The sequence below is a fragment of the Urocampus carinirostris genome, chromosome 19 (assembly GCF_059441175.1).
Source record: "Urocampus carinirostris isolate Australia breed hairy pipefish chromosome 19, RoL_Ucar_1.0, whole genome shotgun sequence".
Taxonomy (NCBI): Eukaryota; Metazoa; Chordata; class Actinopteri; order Syngnathiformes; family Syngnathidae; genus Urocampus; species Urocampus carinirostris.
The window spans coordinates 6,617,493-6,643,245 of record NC_142367.1 but is presented as its reverse complement, the minus strand read 5'-3'; the positions used below and the strand labels follow the sequence as shown (position 1 = coordinate 6,643,245).

Here is a 25,753-nt window from a genome sequence, read left to right as displayed (position 1 = left end):
AGGGCGGATGACTTTTTCCATACTGTGAAATCAGTAATGGAATTTAGAATTATTTTTTAGTAGTCTATGTAAACAAAGAGCTAGATGGCAAACCCAAATTAATGAAAAGAGACATCAGGCGCTGAGCTAAGCTGTTAAGCTTTGTGAATAACCAGTAAAAAGCAAGTATTACGTCATGTTTTTCTCTCGATACCGGCGACATGTCGTCAGGTTTACATAACTCTGTATCTCATGCAGTAGGGAATTAGGTAACCAAGTACACACTGTTTATTTTTATTCAGATACAGGCACAGAGAATTTCTAGTAATTAACTCATTCAGTGCCATTGACGATTTTCTTTACGTTATTTGTGTTTTTTTCAGCCAAAACTCAAAGAATCCTCATCAATTCTACAAGACAACTTTGCCTATTTTGTATTACAATTTAGTAGAAATATTCATAATGAGGAAAATCACACTTAAAATAAGCGACATATCATTTTGCTCATCTTATAAAAATGTTTTACCACTATAAAACAAATTTAAGTTAAATGAACAAAATATCCAAAAGTGCATTTAGTGGTCAAATAATACTGACTGACCCTTTAAGATATATTCTCCACCTAGATTTGCACCAACAAAAGTAATTAAGCAAAATGATATACAACCTGCAGAAAAACAAATACCGTATTTTTAAAGTAGTTCTAAATGTAAGTAAAAACATCTTAAAATTTATAAAAAACTGCCCTTTCTGACAAAATCCCACTAAAAGTATAATATAGTTGTAAAATAAACATAAAATAAAAAAGAAAATATATTTATTGCCATTGTTATGAATTTCAGTGAAAATATTGTAAAATAAAAATAATAATAATAAGCAACATGAACTGACAATGGAGTAACAATATGATTGTTTTTCTATGAGCGTGTAATGTTGTCATAAATTCAAGTCAAGTCAAGTCATGTTTATTTATATAGCCCTTATTCACAAGGAGTCTCAAAGGGCTGCACAGACCACAGATTATTGCAAACTACAGACTATTAGAAATATAAAATGAGAAAAATGATGAGCAACATTATCTGACAATGGGTGAGTTTTTTTTGTATTGTAAGTATAATTGAGTTGTAAATTGGAATGAAAAATTCCGCAAAATTAAAAAAAAAAAGTGAAATTTACTGACAAGGGGGTAAGGTTCTTGTTTTGTAACCTGTGAATGAGATGGTGACCCCTGTACTGAATTGTATCTTGAAGGTATTTTCGTACCCCTGTACTAAATTGTATCTTGAAGGTATTTTCGTTGATCAATATACTCTCCTGGAGTTGCCCTACTCTACCGAGGGATGTATGTGACAACGTAAATGAAGAAAAAGTACCCATCAACAAGAAGGACCCTATACCTTAATGATTTGTATTTATGAAATAGGGGAGTGACGCACCATGTAGTAATGACAGTAGAGTTACAACATTTTGTTGATAACGCGTTACAGTACTCGATACCAAGAATATTAATTGTGTTGCAGGAACACGTTCCTTTGTAACACGTTATTCCCAACACTGAGTACAAATGGTTAACTGTAGGCATGCCTGGTGATCAATGTTTTCCCCGTTGTCAATATGCATAATTGATGTGCATATGCATAGGAGGTAAAATTCTAAGCCCGAGCCTAGCTCAAAACCAACCCTAAATTTAAACAATCGGCTAAAATCCTCCCACCTCCTACCACGCATTCACAAATCGAATATGAAATTTGCGTTTGCTTCGGGCTTGGGCCCTCAAATTAAGTTAATTGGTCGGGCTCGGGCTGGATCAGGCTTTAAAACCAGCAGGCTCGGTGCAGGCTTTAATTTTTTAAGCCCGGTCCTACCTCTAATATGCAAGTTATCTCTATAAAGGAGTGCTCATTTCGTACTCAAGCATTCCCTGCTTGCTGCAATCGAAAAATGTCTAGTAAGTCAAGGTAATGAGTTTCATATTGTTACTAGAGTTAGTGCAAAAGTTTGGCGTCGTCTCTGCGGGACGCTAGGACTCTTGGTCTTCGGCTTTGGGAGGTGGGGCGTTAGGTGCCCCCTGCTGGATGACAGCAAAAAGCACCTGGTCCAGTTTGTGCTCCAGTGCGTTGAGGCGACGGTCCACGTGCTCCTTCAAATGGCGCTCCATTTCCTCTAAGCGGCGCTCCAATGACGTTTCCGCCGCCCTGGGGGACATTGAAAACAATCTAGGGTAAGAAAATGGGTGTACAGTAATGCCTCGGTTATCGCAGTCAATGCGGACAAGAACCCAAGTGACAAGTGAAAATCCGCCAAGTAGCATCGCACCTTCATTAAAGCCCCCAAAGATTAAATTATCTCGAGGTGACGTCCTTTAAATTGAGAGAATACAACTGTAACAAAATCAAAACTAAAGATCTAAAAAGAAAAAAAAAACAGATCTCAAAAAGGCTGTGTCAAATGGCGCGCATGCGTTTGATTTCAGGGAACTTTGTTTGACTTTCCCAGAATAAATGGCAATTGGACCTCCACTACACTCTGGGGCAGTGGCGTTCTCAGTGGCAGAGTGTTTTGTTTATGTTTAGCCTCCACTCAGTTCATTGAGTATAAGGTGTAGACACAAAGTGTAGCAGGCCCTCAAGTGACTCCAAAAAATAACACTGATGCAGAGACAGGCAAAGAGAGACAGGGTAAAGGGCCAAATAAAAGTATCCTCTCATAGCACTCCACTGCAACCTTGGAGGGTCAAGTCAAGTCAAGTCAAGTCAAATTTATTTATATAGCCCTTAATCACAAAAATGTCTCAAAGGACTGCACAGGATTACAGTTACAAAATTACACAATTACCTGATCTTAAACTAGCAAACCAGGAGGCAAGCATAGACGAGATTGCTATGTTAAAAATGTCACCAGCCGACAGCACGAAGCCACATAAGGCAGTCATGCCTGCCCACCCACTACCTTACCAGCCATGAATAACATTACTATAGAGATAGTTAAAATGGGAAGATGGCATCGGTCCCAAGACAATAAGTGTCAATGTGATCCAAGTACTCACTCAGATAATTGGATTGATCAACCAAACCCTCGTCTTTAGTTGTGGTTTTATTATGAGTCAGGTCATCCTTTCCCTTGCATTGTTGCCAAACTGGGATGCTAAGCAAACATGCTGGTATTTGGGAAAAAATGCTTATTTTGTCCAGTTGCTGAATTGAAACAATATTTTTGGATGTTTTTTTTGTCTCTGGCTTTGAAAACCAAACTTGAAAAAAAACAAACATAAATAAAACAACAGGAAACCACACTGACCGTCAGTCTTGACCATGGCAAAAGTCTTGCTGTTAACAGCCACAAAAAGTTTTTTTTTTTTTTTTTTTTTCAAAACGAGTCCAAGATTTTCTTCCCGCTGTGGTACACTAAGATGTGCAACAAAACCTCAGGCATGAAAAAAAGAGAAAATGAAAGCGGGAACACTTGAAGCAGATGTAAGAGTTGATGTTCCTCCAAAAGTGTTTGAACTTGGCCGGCACAAATGCGGAAAAAAGAACAAACAGATGTGCATTAAAATGAGCATTTAAAACACACGCATGGATTCAAGAAAATACACTTGTCACCAGTACAGGTGACAATACACAAATCACAACAGGCTACTAAGAAATTGCTGACAAGAAAAAAAGCCTCCAATGTTTTGCTCTTCAAATTTCCCGAATGGACCTCCCTTGCAAACTCCTGCAGTGTTTCACTTGCAACAGTAACTTTGATGAGTGTATTGTGTTTATAACTCTGGACCAGTGCAAAGGAGATTTTATAGGATGCAAGTTCCTTATTTTGAGTATTATTATGCATTGTTGTACGTAGTTTTGACTATTATAAACTGTTTACATCATTATAACTACCAGTCAATCATCTGGTGGTTCTTCTAAATTTCACACCCTTCAGGGCAGATCTGTTTAAGTAACCTAGGACATAAAATAAAAAGGGCGCAGGGAAGGGCTTTGAGAACAGGGTGCAATCCCTTTTGGGAGATTTGGCTTCTCTCTCCTAGCAAAATGCATTAATGTCTTATTTCCTTATTTTAAGTGTCTACTAAACTTTAAATGTATCTCACTTCGTCTACTGTGATCATGAAACCTGAGACATGTAATCACAGTCAAATGGACATAGATATATTATTCTGCCTAATAATTATTCAGTTAATCAATTGAAAATAATAATAATCCCTTTTTTGTAATAAATGCTTGGGCTGGGAGAAAAAACAGCACCACTGAGGGCGCGATCTGAAATGCTCTTTTCACTGTTGACCATTCCTGGCCTGAGTATGGGTCATGGCAAAGTTGGTACCTGTAGATTCCTGGAGGTGAATTAACTAAAAACATCTTAACAAACTAAGCAACATGATCTGACAGTTTCCATTTGCATGGACTAAATCGCTCGCTGTACACCAATACCAGCAGTTCAGTGCCAATATATGGGGAGTGGTTTCAAACCACAGTAAGTGTGAGACGAGGCAGTCTTCTGTATCCAACTTAAAGAGACCCGTGACCAAAGCTGTGGACTGACATGAAAGAACAGTTGGGGCTACACCGTCACTAATCTCAGTTTTGCAGATCATATTGTTGTACCAGCATGGAAGAACAGAATATCAGAGATCTTATCAATCGCCTGGACAAAGCATCAACCCAGTATGGGATGGAAATCAGCACACAAAAAAAAACAAAAGTAATGCCCAACACCCTCTAATATATCATCACAAGACTCATGCAAGCAATGGTTACTTCGATCTTCCTTTATGCTTGTAATTTATGGACTCCCACAGAAAAACGGAAAATTCAGGCCATGGAGGTGCGATACAGAAAACTTCTTGGCATCAGCTAAAAAGATCATATGACAAATAAAACGTCAAAAAGCACATTGACCTGACGTACAAGTGTAATGGCATGGTCACGTGGCAAGATTGTCAGGACAGCCCAAGATTATTTTCCCATGCATAGTTGAAAGGGGCAAAATGAAACGCAGACAGAAAAAAAACTGGCGCAACAAAATCCAGGATAGGACAGTGTTGCTTCTAGATAAATGCTGCACTGGTCCCCAAGTTGAACAGACGAACGACCCCATACAAACAAACTTAAGCAATACAGAGGGATAAATTAATAAGGCATTAACTAGCTACCTGGTAATCACAAATAAGACTGGTGGTCATGTCTTTGGCAAGGTGCAAATACTATAGCGTTAGAAATTAAAACCTGCTGCAAACCACCACAAAAAAAAACACTAAAAAAGGTGTAATAATACCATAAGTTAATCAACTACAAGGATTCTTCATTTCAACTCACTTGAACATAGTTCTTCAGCACCAAGATGTTGGTAAAGCACTACTTTTATTGGCCAAAACCCAGGAGCTGGATGTATAAACAGAGAACAGACTTGTCACCAAAGGATTTTAAGATAAATTAAAAACAGAAAAAAGTTTTGATACTGTACTTCGCCGGATTTTGTATGTCTGCTCCTATTGTGCCTCTGCTCCCATTGGAGTGCTATAATGCTCAGCTGACTCGGCCAACATGAATGCATGGTCTGTGGGACTATGACCACAAGGAAATCTTTTGTCCGCCATTGTTCAGGAGAGGGTTGGCGTTTCGGCAGCTATGGCCACGAGCATGGGCGTACGCATATGGTTCTAGGTGGGGTTAGCTCCACTGCCTCTCTTTGCCCTTTGGGAACGTTCATTGTTTTTTCAATCATCTGTCAATTAAGACTTATTAGAAAAGTCCAAACTTTTCAGAAAGCGGACCGGATTTGGTTAGCTGAAAATGTGTCAGGGGTGACTCTTCAGTCTTTAATAAATTCACCCTCCGTGAAATGTTTGCAGTGCTTGACAATCTTGTTGCGTCGCAACCTTATAGCTCGCCTTCATAGCATTTTCATTTAACTCGCAAGGTTTCGTGAAAAAGCCGTTAAAACAGCTTCCAGTTGCTTCACCTTTTCACAGCGTTTGTTTGAAGTTAGCTTTTTGTAGTCAGCACGTTTCATCTAGCAGTGCCTCTCCTGGAAAATTTGTTAGACGAAGTTGTTTAAAAAAAAAAGAACCCTCCAATTTTCATTTGTCCTGGAAGCTGCTGCCCTCAGAGTCGACCTTCCTTTTTCTATTAACAGTCGCCATTTCAGAAATGGGGTGGGGTAAAATTCTCACAGAAAGCCAAGGACAAGGTGACCAAAGGGCTATTGCCATCACCTGGTGAAGAGATGATTTTTTTTTTTTGTTGATGTGTATTTCGTACTGCGATCACCAATATTGCGGTGCAACATATTAATTTTATGACAGTAAAAAAGGGATCATAGGCCGTAACTAGCCCCCAGGCCAGACTTTGGACAACCCTGGTCTACATGATCTGTATGTATTGCTTGAATTAACAGAAAACATCGCAGAATAAAAAATGATGGAGAGCTGGAATTTCTCAGGCTTGTTTAAACCACTAAAGACGACCACGCCTGCCACTATATTTTTCTCAGGCCGAAGAATGTCTTTGAACCTTCCCACTAAAGAAATTAACTTTCTTGGTGTTTCAACTATATTGTCAACGGATAATAAGTCATAGTCATCTCAGCCTATAAAGCACATTGAAACATAATTTGTAAAACATTTAGTAGCTGACATTTTTGGCTTTCACAAAAAGCTAAGCTAATCAAAAACCTATCACATATTTGTTTTCAACTGCAACAGACCGAACACAAAGAAATCCAACAAAACAAAGAAAAATAATGTGTAAATAATACCGGCATTGCACATTATTTTTCTTTTTATATATTGTTTGAATGATTGTAGAATCATCCCTTCCTGTATCGCGGTTTACTTTTCATGGTTTCGCTTCTTCACTGATTTTTATTGTGCCTTTGTGTTCTGCATTCTGATTGGCTAAACAGCACCCCCTTTCTCTTTGAGTCGGCCTGTGCATCAAAAGGTTGCGGTCTACATTGCAAACATATGTAAATCAGTTTGATGAAACCACATTACAGACGCCAAATCTTTTTCAATTTTAAGTTTCTCTAAAAGCCTTCATGTCACGAGAATGGTCTGGACCGACAAAAACACCTGCAGAGGAAGATGCTTTTATCGCCAACAAAGTATGACGCTAAAGGAAGTTATAAGCAGTTTTCCACAACGACCACGTGATGGCGACAAAATATCATCTAAAGTAAAAAAAGGAATGTCATGAATTAAATCATGCCTTTTAGTATAATACAGCATAGCAGCAAAATTACTTTTAAAATTAGAATTTGACAGTGCAAGGTTATTTGCAAAAAACAAAAAATAGACGTTTTTTAAATGCAGCAGTTTTATTTGTTTAAATAGCTAAATAGGGTTTGTTATTTGGTTTCAATGTATAATGAAGTATTTTATAAATAAATAAAGGTTTCTACGTCGCGGATTATGACTATTACGGGTTCTTTTTGTAATGCAACCACAGCAAAAAATGAGGGATAATGGATATCAGTGGCCTCAAACTCGCGACCCGGGGGCCATTTGCAGCCCTTTAGATGATACAGTAAAACTCTGTTAATCCGGATTTGGTTTATGCGGAAATTCGCGAAATCTGGATAAAAAGTTTGGCCCGGATGATTTTTTAATGTATTTCTTACGAACAATCTATTCATATTCCAGATTTCATAATCCGGATCTACAGCTATTCTGCATTAAATTTCCGGATCAAAATCCTAATTATTTCTATCCATTCCTACGCATTTTGCCATGTCTATTCAGGACATGCCGTCTTTGACGTCATCTTCCCAGATGAGGCTGTATGAGGCAACTTTCCTGGAAAGTGTATGCCATCCTTTAGTCCATAGACAAATTAATTTCTCTATGCGTCTTTGTGGGTCAACTTTCTTGTTATCACAGACTGACGCTATCTCATTGCGCTTCGATTAGAGTTGTGATCTATTCGTGCAAACGACACTGAAGTAAACTACGCAAGAGTGTCACATCATGCTTCAGTAAAGAACAAGAGTCGAGAGGACCGGACAGTAGAAGAAAAATGAAAGATCATAAGCAGTGTACCCTCTAAGCTGCGCGCGTGCGCAATAGCGCACTGCTCGCACATTCTCAGCGCACAAGAAAATCTAGCCAGCGCACAAAAAAGAGGGCTCAAAATTATTAATTAAGAAGCGACTTAAGTCAAAGTTACAGTGCATGAAGGTAAAAATACACGGGTTCCCCTGACGTTGTGTCATAAATGCGGTATTTTGAAGTCGAGTCTAAGTAGAACGAAGTTGAGTGAAGTTAGTAGAGTTTGTCGAGAACCGGCTTCTTCAGCTCGGCTCACTAAAAGCACATTGAAACATAATTTGTAAAACATTTAGTAGCTTACATTTTTGGCTTTTTGGGTCCTAAACGGTTCTTCAGGTTGTTTTTGCTTCTTTAATCCCAACATGACCAAATATTATGTAAAATTATGCACAAAATGACTTAAAAGAAGGGGGGAATAGAACAAAAAAGAAAAAAATACCAAAATGAAAAAGAAGTGAAAAGCTGAGGAAAAAAAGAAACAAAAGGAAGAGAAAAAAAGAAGGAAAAATTTAGAAAAAAGCTAGAAAAAAAGAAAAGAAAGAAATGTAGGAAAAAAGTGAAGAGAGAACAAAAAGAAAAAAGTTACAGCTTGGAAAAAATAAACACAATGAGATTTTTTTTAAAGGAATTTAAAAAAAAAGTAGAAAAAAACACAAAAAAAAAAGAAAAAGTTTGTGTTGCATTCAAATAATTTACAATTATATCAAGCGAATCTTGTTGCCAACATTGTACTTCCACTAAAAAATGTGATTAAGTACAGTTCTGTATCTTACAACCGACTAAATAAGCCCTCAAAAATGTTAGTATTATGCGACAAAAGATACCAGGAAAAAAAAGAAATGGAAATCTAGGGAAAGAATTGTTGTAAAAACAAACGACGTTTGTAGGCCGTACAACCTTTGCAATAGTACATGAGTCAATTCATTCAAAAGAGAAAAATAATTTTGCATTGCCGGAAACTCAGCAAAATGTAACTTGATGTCAAGTTTTGGACATGTTTGATAATTAATTATCTTGCCACACTTGGGATTATGGTTGCTCACTGTTGTTTCAAGCGTTGCTCACCGACTTTGTGTGAACGCTCAAACCCGTGGAAAATTTGAGGGAACATTGATCATAAGATACTGTAACGATTAGGCCGGCATGAAGAAGAAGGATATTGCGGTTTATTTTTACATGAAACCTCAAACATTGTCAGATATTCTGAAAAACGCAGTATGTTTGTTTCATTAATATTCTGTAGTGGGTTTACATAATTCACCCAGTAGAGAGTAGAGAGTTCCAGTGGGACAGGTTAGGAAGTTGTCCGCTGTCCTTTCTTACGGTTAAAGGGGTAGCAACGTGCTATTGCAGTTGTGCCCTGTTATGAAGAGCTATGTCAATAAAGCTCCCGTTTGCTCAGACATTTATTACTCCGCCTCAGACTCCTGTTCTTACACACTACAATTCTCATTTTATTTGTGTGAATATAAATGTGTGAATTCATTTTCAATTAAAACCAGGTGAGTTATTTATGTATTTTCTACTAAACATTATTCTGAGGGGGCAGCATGGAGGCGCAGTGGTTAGGGCATGTGCGGCACAGTTCATGAGATCGAACCTTCCTGTGTGGAGTTTGCATGTTCTCCCCGTGCTTGCGTGGGTTTCCTCCGGGCACTCTGGTTTCCTCCCACATTCCAAAAACATGCGTGTCAGGTTAATTGGCTGGGATGAGCCCAGAGATAGCTGGGATGAGCTCCAGCACTCCCGCGACCCTACTGAGGATAAGCAGTGCAGATAATGGATGGATGAATCGGCTAATCTGGGTACTCGGATAATCCGGATAATTTTCCCAGTCCATTTGAATCCAGATTAACCAAGTTTTACTGTAGTTTAAGGCCCCTGCCTCAATAGGAAAGAAAATCAAATGGACAGAGTGGATTATTTGATCACTAAATGCTGTAGTATTCTATCAACTAAAAGAAAAGTGCTAAAATCTCAAATAAGAATGAAAACCACAAAGACTTAAAGTGACCATAAAGCACAAGTTTTCTATTTATTTTTTTTGCTAAGCCTTTTGTCAGTTTTTTTGTTACCTGTAGCAGCAAGATAGCAGACAGTATGTGATCTCCCTCTAGGTGAGGCTCACCTTTTTAAAAAAAATATATATAAAAATTCCTCACCCGACGAGTATTTAAAAAAAGACTCACATCAATTTAAGGTCATGTATTTTTTGCTAAGTATTCAAATCAATATTCTTTTATTAATGAATGACATTTGTACCACTAGGAGCCACTAAATAATACACACTGCAGCCCAAATGATTCTGGATTAATTTGTTACTGATTTATATTGTTATTTTCATATTATTTCTTAACGTTTTTTTACTTTCATTTTTAGATCTTCTTTTGTGTAGGAAAAAAAATGATAAGAGAAGAATCTTTTTATTCAAACTTTTTGGTGGAAAACCTTATTTGGCCCAACCCACAATAAAGCCCTAGCTCCGGCGGGCCCCAGGTAAATCAATTTTGGGACCCCTGCTCTTTATACAGGGATGTGATTTGACCAAAGTGAAATTATCTGAAAATTAGCGGGGGGGGGGGGGGGGGTGATTGCTAGCTGGGGGGGGGGGGGGGGGAAACCAGGTAGGACCAGGGCAGTAAAAAGTACAATAAGTATAGGCCCTACAGTAAAGTGTTGGTGTAATGTACACATGAAAATCTATTATTGTAATTGTTAAATATTTATGGCCATTTTTATTACGTTATAATATTTTCGAAAAAAATGGGAAAACTGTCAAATAAATTTGAAAAGTTTACCACCTACCTCAAAATTCACGACTCTATCAGCAACTGGTACAGGTTGTTGGGGTGGATCACGTCTCTTTATTACCGCTTCCGATTGTGAAGTCAATAAGGGATGGAGGCCGTAAAGTTTTGGAGTTTTCGTTTGGGCACCGAAACTTCCAGCGATGGAATAATTTGTCGTTCTTGACTGGAGTTCTTTCACGTGTTTTTTGCTCTTTGCGTGACTTTCAAGAGCTTTGAAACCTCTCCCACCATAGTCGATGGTATCATGACACCAAATGCAAAGTGCTTTCCCGGCACGATCGATCTTCCGAATAAAGTCATTGAACAAATTCGTCACAGTCTTCTTTCCAACATTCGTAGATAATTCCTTCTCCAACCAGTCCCATCGAAACTTGTTTTTTACAATCTTATCAATTTCTTTAGCTCGCGGAGCATCTTTGCGTTCGATCACGGACATCTTTCTTTAAACACCCGGCAAAAACGTGTGAGAAATGAACAACGGCACACTCCTATAACAAGCGCGTTTATTGGTCAACACGAGACTTCAACCAATCGCAAGTACGTTTCATTTCAGTTACGGAAACACTCAAATGGCATGCTGTCGAGACGAAATCGTTTTTTTTTACCAATTAAAACACCGGAAATTTTAAAATTTTATTTTTGGAGATAAAAAAAGCGGAATTCCGCGAATTAGCGGAAAAATCACATCCCTGTTTATAGTTTTTACATGTTTTATTCCTTGTGCAAAGTTTGGAGGTTAGGTAAAATACATAATAATGCACCAGCCTGAACTCATAAAGAGCTATTGGTCCCTGTTGCAACCACATCTTCTATGATCTGACGTTCGTTTTTGTGGTCCGAGCGTCAATTGTGATTTCCAAATCAAGTGCGACTAAAGTTTTTCAGTAAAAAAGTTAAAAAAAAAACGTCAATAAGAAAAGTACAGGTGTATTACCTTCAAGTTGTGCCAATATAACCTCTGAAATCAAATGGTAAACATTCTTTCTCCAGGGCATTTTAAAGCAGTCAATATTTGACATTCATTTCATTGTCTGAAACACAAATGTCAAAGTCAAGGCCCGCGGACCTCATCAGGCCCTCAAGAAGGTTTTCTTTGACCCCTGAGATGATCTTGTTTATAATTGTTTCATACACAAAAAAAGCTTTGTGTATTTATCTCATCTCATTAGCCGTACCGCTTATCCTCATTAGGGTCGCGGGGGGCTGGAGCCCATCCCAGCCATCTCCAGGCAGTGGGCAGGGGACACCCTGAACTGGTTGCCAGCCAGTCGCAGGGCACACAGGGACAGACAACTCATTCGCTCATTCACACCTAGGGACAATTTGGACCGGCCAATTCACCTGAAATGCATGTTTTTGGAATGTGGGAGGAAACCGGTGTGCCCGGAGGAAACCCACGCAAGCACGGGGAGAACATACAAACTCCGCACAGGAAGTCTGGAGCTGGATTTGAACCCACGACAGGTTCCCATGACATGAACTGTGCCGCACAAGCGCTAACCACTGCGCTGCCAAGCTGCCTTGCTTTGTGTATTTATTTTAGCTGAATATTACTTCCCATGCACTGTATTATATTGTGGTTTAGTGAATGATGGAATATTACTTATTTTTTTAGCCTGCTCTTGGTGGGTCAATAATAGCATCTACTTTCATTTAATGTTCATGTAATGGGGATTTTTATGTCAAGGGAATTTTAATTGTATGTCTGTTGAAAATCAAAGATTACCAACAGAGCCATAAGAATATATTTCTTTATTTATCTGGAATAGGTTTTATAGGGTGTCCCCTGCACACTGCCCGAAGATAGCTGGGATGGGCTCCAACACACCTGCGACCGTACTGAGGATAAGCGGTGCAGATAATGGATGGATGGATGGATGTTTTTTTGCTTTTCAGTAAGTTTAATGAGGTTCACTAGACTGTATGCGTAATTTTAACTTTCTTTCAATTTTCCAACAGTCCAGCCTTTAGTTTGAAGTTCCATTTTTATTAATTTCACCCTTCAATCTCTTTGACCTTGACACCCCTGGTCTAAAAGAGGTGTCTTGACAAAAACAACAGAAAAAAAATCACTTCTTAGTTCCGCTCTTTAAATGTTTATCCTTTTAAAGGGTCGCGCTAATTTCCCATAAAAATACTTTCCATAACCAATTGAGGAAGTTCTACACAATGTAAATGGCCTGCATTTATATAGCGCTTTTCAAGTCAATGAAGACCTCCCAATGCACTTTACAATGTGCTTCACACTTTTCCCTTTTACAAACTAACCAACCCATAGCAGCGTCTGCCAACTACCTGCTATCGGGGGCATTAGGGACTCAGTGTCTTGCCCAAGGACACTTCGACATAAAACAGGTAGGAGGTGGGAATCGAACCTGCGACCTCTTGATCCCAGGTCGAGCGCTCTACCTCCTGAGCAATCTAGTCGCACTTCCACTCTAAATGGTAGAAATGCGGCGAAGCGCTCCAGGGCCTAGAGTTGGAAAATCCTAGGTGTGCGCTTGGGCTAAATGGGTTAATTGGTGTAAATTGTCAAAAGGATGCCCAGCCACAAAAAGGGATTTGTACCCGAGTCGAGAACGCCAAAATCTAACCACTGAACTACTAGATTGATGTGATGACATCCAAAAATGCATTGGATTTTTTCTCATCATCACAGTATCTTTGGTTGCGGGACAAATTTTGTAGTGCATTTCACATTTTACAATAAGGATAGATTTGTCACATACAATCCTTAAAATGGAAACGATACAATCCTAAAAATAGAAAATAAGAATAGAATTTGTTGTCATTGTAAAATGTGATCCGCACAACAAAATTACATTTTGCCACTGGTACTGTGACTAAAAATAGTGCAATAATGAAATTAAATCAACTGCCTTTTCTCAAGTCATCTATACCACTTGTGGTCCAGTACAAGTAAACTGAACTTGGACCTGTTTTAGACTGTGCATGGCACAACAGAAAGCTTATATTCAATTGAATTTTTTTCTGTGAAGAACTCACAGAGTGTTATTTGGTTATTATTTATTTCATTAATAGTGGTATTATTTATTTCTGACTTTTCTTTTGTGAAAAGTTCAGAATGGTTATTTGTTTGTAGCTTTCTGGCAAACAACGGTTTTATATTCAGGCACTCCTGTTAGAAACAGACCCTGGCCCCTCATCACTGAAAAGAAAATTATGTGGCCCTCACAGGAAAAAGACCTGATTCAGACCCATCCATCAACCTCTGTGGCAAGCGCCCTCTTCTATGCGACAGCGTGTTGGGGAGGCAGCGTCAAGAAGAAGGATGCCTCTCGTCTCAATAAACTGGCGAGGAAAGCGAGCTCTATTGTGGGCACAGAGCTGGACAGCCTGACAACAGTAGCTGAGAGACGGGCACTGGAAAAGCTGCGGTCAATCATGGACAATCCATCGCATCTACTACACAGCATTATCTCCAGACAGAAGAGCAGTTTCAGCGACAGACTGCTGTCACTGTCTTGTACTACGGACAGACTGAAGAGATCTTTTCTTCCTCATGCCATGAGGCTCTAGCCGGCAGAGTAAAAACCCACATTAAACCACACCCCCTACATTGCATATAACCGAATTTTATTGCAATATGTATTCTGTGTAGCACTATTTAGATATTCTATACAACACGCTACAGTGGGCATTTGCACGTCACACTGGGTATTTGTATATTGTATTCTTTTTGCTTTATTATTGTATTGTTCTCAGCTCAGGGATGCTGCTAGATATGTGAATTTCCCTGCGGGGATGAATAAAGTATCTATCTATCTATCTCTAGCTAGAAAAGTAATTGGGACTGCTTGACTGGACGTGTTTAAGACTGACAGTCAGGATAGTGCAATGAATGGGTCAACACATTAACAGTCATATGTGGATTTTGGCTTTTAAATTGCAAAGCGTTGTTTAATTTGTACTTTTTTTTTCCCAAATATTTTAATTGGAACCATTAAAAAAGGAAAAGAAGAGAAAAAACTGTCAAACCTGTGCATGTTCTGGTTGTTCTCGTTCACTTGAAGTTGAGTGAGCTGAGTAAAAAGATCCTGACAGAGAACCTCGCCTTCCTGCTTGCCCGAGACGAATCGCCCTATTATTTCAGCTAGCCGGCCATTTGGTGCCAGGCCATTTGGTGCGGTTCCGAGGACGGGCCGGGCCGAGTCCACAGAATGCTGACGCAGGAAATAGTGAATCAAAAATAAATACGCATTTTACTGAAGGTTATTGCCTAAAAAGAAGTGGTTTCTTTACATTAAATTATATCAGAGCTTTATCACTAAATAGGTATTCTAAAATGGAATGAAAATTAATCTAAACCTTTTGTAAATTCTAACATTTCTGCAAAAAATCACCATCAAATATGATCTGATCTTTGACAAAATCACCAAAATATTAAAACAGTGTATGGTTGAACTAAAACCACCATTTAGTGGTTTTCAAAATATAATGAGGATAGCATGCAAACAATGACAGAAGGGGAAGGAGCTATTAAAACGAGTTTTTACCAAACAATTTATGTCATGTAAGTTCACATTTAGGTGTGATCTCACATTTTGAACATTCATGCCACCATTATACCTGTGCGACAGTGGTGGCTGTCTCCGAACTCGAGGGCGGGGCAAAAGCGGACAAAAGGCCCTTGTTCATGAGGAGGGGCAGGAAACTGCTCTGGTTCTGTCAGGGAAGAAACAAGTTTTATTCGAACAGCAGCGTACAAGCAGTATAGCTGCTATATTATAAAAATAACTGTGTTGGGACCAACGCGTTCTAAAGGAACTTACTTTTCTCGGTAATGAGTACTGAGGCGCATTTTTGATAACATTGTGTAACTCTACTGTCATTACCACACGGTGCGGTACTCTGCCATTAATTGAATATTATGTATTAGAACATCCTCTAAAAGCTTTAGATCTACATACAAAGTACAACTGAATACAGGTGGTGCTGTCTGAAGCACAGAGTATGAGGTTGCTGAATTTCTTGTCATTGAGCTATTTTCCCTACCGTACTCTCATCCAAGTTGAATTTACGACTATAAAATAGAAAAATCATGGGTTAAGCTTATATGGACAGATGTAGTTGTGTGTCACCAGTAGGGAATGGTAGCCGGCACGTGATGAGGAAATTACAGTCAACGTGAGCTGGATTTTCATTTTTCTTAAAAAGTACCCAGGAATAGAGAAGGAGATTTTCAACCCAGAGACAAAATGGATACAGAGTGTTTTAGCTAGGTGTTCTTTAGCAAAAGCTCTCAAGAATACAAAGGTCAAGAAATATAAAGGTTTTACTGTGGAGAATAGTGCCAGATTGCAACACAGACGTTTTTTTTTTGTGTTGTGGTCATGGGTGGTTTCCATTGGTGGCTTATAAAAGAACAATAAAGGAACCCAAAATTAATGGGGCAAATATTAGCAGAGAAATAATAGTCAACACATGCTGGATTTTCGTCTTTCTTAAACAGTACCCAGGAATGGAGGAGATTTTCGAGTGAATTGAAACCCAGAGACAAAACTGATATGGAGTGTTTTAGCTAGGTGTTCTTCAGCAAAAGCTCTCAAGATTGAAAAGGTCAAGAAATGTGAAGGTTTCACTGCAGAGAATAGTGCCTGATTGCAACACTTATGTTGTGGTCATTGGTGGTTGCCATTTAACAGAAAGTTGCATTTGCTTGTCATTGTTTCTTGAGGATTAAAGGAAACTCCAGAGACCTGATAATGACTCTGACGATACAGAAAGAGAACTGCTTTTGATAGATAACTTCCACAGGTTGAAGTAAAGGTTTTTTTGAAATGTTATTTTATTATTTGGCTATATCAAAGCAGTTTTAGGGTGACGGATTATTTGAGTGAGAATGAACTGTAATCTGTAACTAGATAGTTACTTTAGGAGCATTGCGCTATTTTTTTGGTGTCAGCAATTTGTGGGGTAACTGAGTTACTGTCTATATGAGGTAACTCCTAACTTTAACTCATACTATTTTTCAGCCCAATACTGAGAATTAATAAATAAATTGTAGATGTTGAGCACGACGATGCACCTTCTGCTGGAGAACAACCATGTCCATGAGATTCTGAGCCCCTGGCGAGAGCCTGCCACCCATCTCCTCCAGCAGACTGTGGACCTGGCCCATGTCGATGGCACCGGCGGAAGTGCATCCTTCTTGAGTCGGGCCGGGTCGAAGGGGACGAAGCGCCACCATTAAGCCGCACAAAAACACGCTGCTGCGACCCGCCAGGGAGAGTAGCTGTGGGCAGACCAGGTTTTTAACAAATAATGAGTGCTTTTAAAAAATTTCCTTTAAAATACAATGAATATTACAGTATTCCCATTTTCCTTAAAAAGCATTTACTGTTGATTACAGGCTACAGAGTTCATCTAAAAGGAACCTGCTCAAATTCAAGAAAGAAACTCGATTTGTCTTTCCATAAGCCGCACCGGATATATGCCGCAGGCCGAGGCACACTTGGCTCCAACCACCATAACATTTTTCTACTAACATCGTGTAACCCACAGTTTTTTGTTGTAATTATACATTTAGGCACATGGGAGATTTTTTGAAAGAAAGCAAGTTTTTCTGCTTTATTACCTTCACGTCACATGACAAAGATGCGTCGTCCAGGCACAGCTGCTTCCTGTAGAAAGGTCCCCTACCCCTCAAAAAAAAAAAAAAAAAAAAGAAAACAAAAAAAACACAAGGAAATTGATTTTTTGAACAAAATTTGTGCTATTACATGAGACAATTTTTCATCAATATAAAGGCTGATAAACATGTCTAAAATATTGTTGATATTTGCTTTAAAAAAGCAGACACGGGACATAAAGATTGAAGATGTCTCCAAAGAGCCACCGGATTTTCATGATTACAGTTAAAATATTTCATCATAATCAATGGTTCTTTTTTGTGTTTGAAAAACGTTTTTTATTTTATGGTCCAGGCATGCTGTATACGTGATCTTTACATAGAGAACCGTGCATCATCTTACTCCGTTTCAAAAAGTTTTACATTATGGCCTTGTTTATTTAGTATCTCTGTAACATGACGTAGTGGGGTACAGTTGAATACTTTCTATGCTGATTGGCAGGAATTAGGTTTGATTCCTCCCTTGCTGTATCTTCTGCTGGCAGGTCTGCTACCAATATAACTATATATCTATATACCCAAGCCATATCCCCTATTGGGGGTGGCTAGAGCCCAGAACACACTCACCTTCACCAAACATTCGTTCAATTTCGCTCTTTCCAACCTAACACCAAACATTAAGCCCACAGTACACAGGGGGTGAGTTGCTGTGCCATGCAACCTTTCATCAGCAGAGATCTTTTTCTCTCATTAGCTAGTATGCTTTATTTTTCTTCATTTAATGCGTAGTCTATCGTGGTCTGCCAAGAAACATTGGAACAATTTCAAGCATTTACAAGCGATTCATCCATAATGCAAGCACTTTTCAAACCTCGATGACACAACATTGAAACTGATGTGTTTCCAGATATTTTAAGCACCCGTACAAACCCTGCAAATAGGATTTGAGTTTTTCCTTGCCCTCATGTAGGTTTTATATCAGGGGATGGTGTAATAATAGTCTGTGGTTAGCAATAATCTGTGTTCTGTGCAGCCCTTTGAGACAAACATGACTTTAATTGAAATAATTTACAGACCTGTCATTGAGCAGGGCATGTTCTTGCTTCTGTCCCCGCCCCGTTCCGCAGTATTCCCCGGTGGGCAGGTAGACCTCCATAGTCCGGGCCTCGCTGATCAATGTCAGGCTAGAGATGGCGGCCAGGCCGGAGGGAACGCAGCTCAGGGTCAGGACGCAGGGCTCGTCGCCATCTACGTCCGCTCGCTCCAACAAAACGCCGCTGCCGCTGGGGCATGGGAACAAAATGCTTGGTTAAGGCAGGAAACAAGTAAAGCTGTACAACTCCCTAACACAGAGGTTGGCAACCGACGGCTCAAGCGCCTCATGTGGCTCTTTAGCGTTGCCGATTGGCTCCCAGGCGCTTATCCAAAATGTTAACTAACGGTAATTGAAAAAGATTGGGGAGGGAAATATATTTCTTTTAATGTGTTTTCTTTAGAAGGACAAACAACGTTTTACAACTGACATTTGTTCTTCAGACTGCATACATCTCATTTCAAATATAATTGAGAAGCAGTCTGGCCCAACTTTCAAGCTCTCTTTTATGGCAAAATAAACATGTATAAAATGTACGATGCCTGTCATTAAACCGTATTAGCTTGAATGTCACTTGATTCTAACTGAGGCGAGCCAGACTCCATTCCGTTCAACTGTCCAACTTCCTCTTTAAATGTTTGTGCATCACCAAGCTACTGTCATGATACAAAAGGTCTGCTCTGCAAATCTTGTAAGTTGTTGTTTTATATGACGTATTCAGCCGAGACAGAAGCGCTATTTTGCATGAGCAACTCTGATCAGAAATCATAATAATTAAGATGCCTCACTCTGTTAGAAAAAATGACAACGATGGAATTCAGACATGATCTGGTCAAGCATCCCTGGTCCATATATAAAGAGGAACTGAACGATAGTTTGTTCTCTTTCCTACTAGGTTGTGTCTACTGCCCCGCATGGTGGGTGCTTGCTGTGGGTGCTTGGGCGCAGCACATGGGCCACACGTTGTGACCAAATCTCTCCACACCCCATTAAGATGACTGTTTTAGAATTAAATCCAAGTTTCCTGGTTCTTGGGAATGAGTGTTTTTTTCTGTACAAGGGAATTTCCCCAAATCGATGAGCATTACAGCGGGAAACTTTCTTTTTGTGCTAGGCACTTTCAGCGGTCGAAAACTCCCATAACTCACCCCCCTATCTTTACTCTCTGTGTTGATAAATTGTGTGTGTTATTTCCATCGGCCTGGTTCGTTGATTCCATTTTCTTGGGATTTGAATTCATATCAGAAACTAAAAAGTCCTGTCTAAGTAATAACAATTTAATATTTATCAATGTAGGAAATTCTAGCATCCTTCAGAGAAAAAAAGATTTATGGTGGAGCACAAGCAACACCTAGAGGCAAATTATTTTACTGATTGCAGTAAAGAATAATTTGTTTCAATCCTAAGGCTTTTCAAAATTAAAGCTAGAAACATCCCAACACTAATAAAAGGTTTTTTCTTTGATAGTAGAAACTAAATGTCTTTTGAGGTCTATGGTACCGAGTCAAAAAACAAAAGAAAATAGAAAAAAATCCGGAAACAGCAGTAGCTTACTGGAGTCTCTACCTCAATTTATGTTCTTCGTTGTCATTGCAATCACCCGGAGCAGTGGCGTCAACCGCAAGGACTACTTCATACAGGATGCGCTCTTCGCTCCGAAACCTCCACGCTGCTCCTATCTTCACGTTCACCATGGCCCCACAAGCCACTTTGAGTAAAGAGGAAACACGTCATATTTCAAAATAGTTGCAGCCCACACAAGGACAATGTTAGTCATGGGTGCTAAGGCGTTAAATACAAATTTGATGGGAGAGTCTTCAGAACAGAGGTCAGGAACCTTTATCACTCTGAAAGCAATGAAAGCCCAAAGTTTGGATTTTTTTTCTGTGAACCCTACCATCTTGCTACTTCACACTTTGGTTATCATTGGTTCATTGCTTTTGAATCATCCTTATTGTCATTGATATCAACGTATTGTGCAGTGTGTTCTGAGCAGACAACACACAGAAAATGCTATCATGTGGGTATGTTGGGGAGGACTTGGTGTGTTGAATGGACGTGACTGTGTGTGTGTGTAACTGTGATATGCTGCTGTATGCTGTCAGTCAAACAGTAGGGCGGGCGCACAAGTCAATGGGTGCACCCAAAACAAACAGTGCTAGCTAGCTTTTAGCAGCTGGATATATTGAAAAGATATTCATCAATTAAGTCCGACTCTGAAGAAAGTCAGAGAGCGCAGAGAAATGCTTATCACCAGGAGGTGCTCCACGGATCGTTATCGGTTCCGGGAAGCGACTGAGGCGGTGTTGGGAGAGAATGCATCGGTGAGACTGCAAGTCCTGTCTAATTCTATGGCAAGGCTATGTAATAACTCTCACAAGCTTCCCCTGTCGAGCCTGTATCTCACCTGCGCCAAATCCATTACCCATGAAACTGATGACCTAGAGCTACAACTCCTGGAAAACCACTATGCAGTATTTGTATTTTAATCATGTCCTATCATCGCGGTGACCTGGCTCAAGCCGAAGTTATCTGATCATGGCGTGCAGCTAACCAGCCGCTATCTAAATTGCTATATGGCACTGAAAGGGAAAGCCCTCCAATTTTCTAGTACTTTTGTATAGTGACAATTAGGACCATGGATTCAACTACAAATCAGTGTTCTGTGTTATTATTTGCAGATGTATAGTTGTTATTGTGTTACGGTCGTATATTCTCAGTCTTTAAGCATGTCCTCTTCAGGTAAGTTTGACCCCTGGGGGCTTTGATGAAGGTGCAATGCTACTTCGCGGATTTTCAATTTTCACTAGGGCTTCTGGTTCCTATTGACTACGATAACCGAGGGATTACTGTAGATGATTTTTTTTTTCTTGAAATAAATAGCTAAAAAGCTAATTGTTTAGTCCATTGTCTTTCCCTATGTGAAGTTTAATGATTTAAAAAATACATTAAAGAAATATTATGTGTGAGCCTGTTTGTGCCACATAGCAACAAATATCCCACTTGAAGTTTGTCTCCTACTTGCAGTCATGTATAATCTTGGAAAATTATTTTTAGAAGAATTTTTATCAATAATGCAGGTTTCAAAACAGGAGGCGTAAAGAGTTTATTTCATAAAAATGTGATTGAATACCACATCAGAGTAGGCTACGAGTGTATTTACCTTCAGCTCAGGGATATGGTCAAAGTTTTAACCTTGGGAGTGGTCGTTATTATATTATACATAAATCATGACATTTATACCGCTGAATCAACCACATCTTTGTCATCGACAAACATTCATATTTAAAGACATAAAACTAGTTGTTGCTCACTTATGCACAATGCAACTTGGAAATACCGCCAAAAGCGTACGCCCACTTTTTCCCAAAGGCATGTTGCTGGTGGTTTTCTAACACCAATCTTCAAATAGGGTATCTTTTAGGTGGATTATACCCAAAGTCTTAGTGTATAAAATCAGGCGATCTTGCCACATGACAACATTCAGGCTTACCGTATTTACCATCCTTCATCAACTCCTGCTGTTATTCTGTTACAAAATCAGTGTATTTGGCATGTCAGCTATGAATAACAAGAAGGTCAAGTCATGTTTATTTGTATAGTCCTAAATCACAAGTTCAAACGGTTGTATAGACTACAGACTTCCATTACACCATCTCAAAATCTGAAACCTAAAGGGGGGCAAAGGAAAATGTAAACACCTCAGCATAAGGAAAATGAAGATATCTTGAGAGGATGACCGGCCTGCGAAGATGTTGCAAGTCCGTGAACAGACAATACACAAGGTAAAGTGTGTAATTGATGTTTTTAAAAAAACAACATAGCGTAACCTTGAAAGCTATGTCTCATGACGTATGTGCATTGTATGTTTTTATCATGTCGAAATACGTTTTTGTTCTGTGATGAGAACTGTTTGATGAAGTTGTTGGTACCAACAGAAAAACAATTATGTCGGCATCGGCGGGGAGAATGCAGGCAAAAAACGTCGGCATGGCAAAGCGTGCATCAACCACGTTCATTCACATTGGCGAGAAACGTTTGGCCTTTGAATGATCCAATGTTTTATTTTTATATACCAGTGAACAATTTGCATTCTTCCTACCTGCCATGCCTCCCGTTTCAAAGTGTCAATGACGGCGTCTTGTTCTTTTTCGTCTTCGCATGTCTTGTGAAGATTTAGCCTTCAACCGGCTCAGAACTCCCGGTTCATTACTGAAAAAATACACAAATGTTTCTTTTTACCACGCAAAATTATATTTAGAGTGTAGGAGGAATCACACCTCACTTACTATGGGACTGCATCTATGAGGCTGAGCTTCTGTCGAGTTCTGATGACGTATTAACAGCGCGACTGATAATAGTAATGGCAGGTTATAGCTTCTGCATTTGTTGACGTCGCGTGTCAACACATCTCACGGATGCGTCTTGAGTATACAAAAGTATTCAGGAAGAATAGTAAACGACTTGCCAGTTATTCGAGCCTTTCGTCAAATCATTTCTGGACTACCGACAGCTTTATTCGGTTACTGCGAGTCTCCTCTAACCTTCCTCCGGCTTGGTAAGTTTCTGTCGCATTCGGCTTGATTTTTTTTCCCCTCAAATCTGTAACAAGTGCAGTGTGAGGATTCGTGTTTGGTGCATTGCCGAGAGGAAGTAAATAGTTACTAGTTATTTCATTTATGAAGTAATTCAGTTACCCCAAATATTTACGGTTCAGTGATCTCTTGACTGCCTGCATAGGTTGTCGGGGAACTACTGGGGACGCAACTCCGCACAGCTTTTTTTACCTCTTACAGATGTAAAATTGTATTCATGCCTATGCTCACTTTGCACAATGTTGACTATTTTTTGCACAATGTTGACTATTTTTCAATTCTGGACTTCGGGAGACCGGAGAGTAGTGCATTACAGTAATCGAGACGGGAGGTAACTTAGATGATAAATGTGACACTGGAGTGCCACGCCCAATTTCGTTGTCACAATATGTTCAACCCATTTTGTAACAATGACAATAAAGGTATATTCTATTCTATTCTTTCTCTGATGCTGACTGATCTAACGCTGTTGTAGCAAAGTTGGCGTCAGTCCATTCATTAATGTTGTTGGCCCAGTTCTTTTTCGGTCTTCCTCGACTCCTACCCCCTTGGATTCTGCCCTGGAGAATGACCTTGGTCAGTCCTAATGATCTTGTGACGTGATTGTACTACTGCAGTTTGTATCTGCGCATAGTTGACAACAGTTCTTCGTAACGTCACTTGTCTTCTCTGATGGTGTTGTCTGATGGGCTGTGCTGCTGGTTCTTGGATGTTTCCTGTAATAATGCATTTAAAAAACTTGTACTTTCCTTTTATAGTTTTGCAATGAGAGTCCATATCTTGCAAGCGTAGAGAAAGATAGAAGTAACCAGTGCTTGCATGATTACTGTCACCAAAAAGTTGTACGTTACTCTGAAAGTAACTATCTAGTTATAAACGACTGTATATACTCGCATAGAAGCTAAAGCTGTTTTGTAATAGCCACACCATTAAAAGAATAAAAATAGAATAAATAAAAATAGAATAAATAAAATGTGTAAAATGCTTCCTATTCATTGGCTTGTTTGTGCAATTTTGAGAGTTTGCAAACACTTAGCCGAGACACTCCATTTACATTTTGGCTTCAAACCACCCACATATTTCCTTCTCCATTTCTGAATACTGTTTTCGTTCTTTTTCTCCAGGCATGATGTATTGCAAACATTATTTTACAAATTAAAAGACCACAATTAGCACACTTTTACCATGAATTCTGTATTTATGTTTTCCCTATTTGTTTTCTGTTAGCTTTTTGTTTCTTTATAAGCCACGCTCCCCTCACACTGCACTGCGTATCATGAGTTACTGGTGACACACAAACAAAAATGCACATAGAATCTGACTAACTGATTTAAATTTTTCATTTTATGGTTGTTAATTCGGCTTGGATGCGGATATATAGAGAGAATATCTATATGAGGAGAAAATCAATGACCTTGTACTCTGTGCTCAATATTGCACCACCATTACTGTATTCAGTTGTACTTTGTAGGTTAAAAATCACCCTTTTGGAATTGCTTTACCCGTTTGACAGATGTAGGTTACATGAGTGTAACTACGGTGCTCAACACTTGAAGCACACGTTGATTAATAATCTGCATTTATAGAGTAGAATAGAATAGGATATACCTTTATTTTCATTGTTACAAAATGGGTTGAACATATTGTGACAACGAAATTGGGCGTGGCACTCCAGGTTCACATTTCACAGTGAGGATAAAAGAAAACAAAGAAGATAAAGGAACAAAGAATAAAAGGTTATAAGTTACCTCCCGTCTCGATTACTGTAATGCACTACTCACCGGTTTCCCGAAGTCCAGAATCAAGAGTCTTCAGCTGGTACAAAATGCTGCAGCGAGGCTTTTAACTAGGACAAAAAAGTCCGATCACATCACGCCGATTTTGGCTAACCTGCATTGGCTCCCTGTTAGCCTAAGATGTGATTTCAAGGTTCTCTTAGTATTATACAAAATCATACATGGACTTGCCCCCTCATATCTTTCAGATCTGATTTCCCCCTATGTTCCGGTCCGAAGCCTTCGTTCTGAGAGTGCCGGTCTTCTGGTGATCCCAAGAGCCAAGAAGTGTTCCGCTGGTTCAAGAGCGTTCTCCATCCGGGCACCGGTGCTGTGGAATGCTCTTCCCCCTGAGATCCGATCTGCAACCTCAGTGGAAATGTTTAAATCTAAGCTTAAAACACACTTCTACTCTATAGCATGTGAATAACCTATACTTTTTGTGGACAATATCTCTATTGATAAATGTTTGCTTGGAGGCGGCACGGCGGAGTAACGTAGTAACTCACCCAGTTATAACGATAGTAAAGTTAGAACAATTCATTACTCACACTCTACAGAACTTGTTACTGAGAAACGTATCCGCGTGTCCAGCACTGGTAAGGATTGTGACACAAAACGTTGCTGCCATTCTAGGTTCAACTTGGGATGGACTTCAGCGAATGTTACGAGGACTGTGTATCCAGCGTTGCAACCGCAGCTCGGTACGGCTCCAGAAGCCGCTTGCAGCAGCTGATCCGGGAAGGTCGTAGCATCGACTGTGCGGACAACCGAGGCTGGAGGGCCATCCACGAGGCGGCAGCTGCAGGCAAGGTGGACTGTCTCAAGGATATTCTCTCTGCCGCTATTAGAACAG

General features: G+C 39.5%; 2 protein-coding genes across 6 annotated transcripts in view; one reads left to right on the top strand and one right to left on the bottom strand.

Moving 5' to 3' along the window:
- Positions 1-779: 779 nt before the first annotated feature.
- On the bottom strand, positions 780-22,853 carry c19h10orf88 (chromosome 19 C10orf88 homolog). 5 transcript variants are annotated; one of them, XM_088323177.1, is made up of 9 exons: positions 22,817-22,853; positions 22,630-22,739; positions 20,094-20,235; positions 18,511-18,717; positions 17,441-17,507; positions 16,892-17,098; positions 15,433-15,528; positions 14,842-15,026; positions 780-2,174 (listed from the first exon to the last, which is right to left on the bottom strand). In XM_088323177.1, the coding sequence occupies exons 2-9, from the start codon at positions 22,634-22,636 to the stop codon at positions 2,000-2,002; spliced, it is 1,086 nt and encodes a 361-aa protein (XP_088179303.1). In that variant the 5' UTR covers positions 22,637-22,739; positions 22,817-22,853; the 3' UTR covers positions 780-1,999. The 5 variants fall into 5 exon arrangements, with proteins under 5 accessions (XP_088179303.1, XP_088179302.1, XP_088179304.1 ...); XM_088323176.1 differs by having other exon boundaries at positions 22,808-22,832; XM_088323180.1 differs by adding an exon at positions 5,301-5,366 and having other exon boundaries at positions 2,031-2,174; positions 22,630-22,825.
- The window catches only part of asb3 (ankyrin repeat and SOCS box containing 3), a 23,928-nt gene continuing 20,663 nt past the window's right edge, over positions 22,489-25,753 (top strand). Inside the window, exons 1-2 of the mRNA XM_088323175.1 lie at positions 22,489-23,085; positions 25,534-25,753. Of these exons, the coding sequence (XP_088179301.1) occupies positions 25,546-25,753 (208 nt within the window). The 5' untranslated portion in view covers positions 22,489-23,085; positions 25,534-25,545. The remainder of the gene's footprint in view (positions 23,086-25,533) is intronic.

Bases quoted from the DNA above. Each gene is read 5' to 3' on its own strand.
- c19h10orf88 (XM_088323177.1), bottom strand. The intron at 17,508-18,510 runs GTCTGTAAATTA...TTTTTTTTTGAG, and splicing joins CATGCCCTGCTCAATGACAG to GGGTAGGGGACCTTTCTACA. The intron at 15,529-16,891 runs GTGCATCGTCGT...CTTCCCTGACAG, and splicing joins TGGTTGTTCTCCAGCAGAAG to AACCAGAGCAGTTTCCTGCC.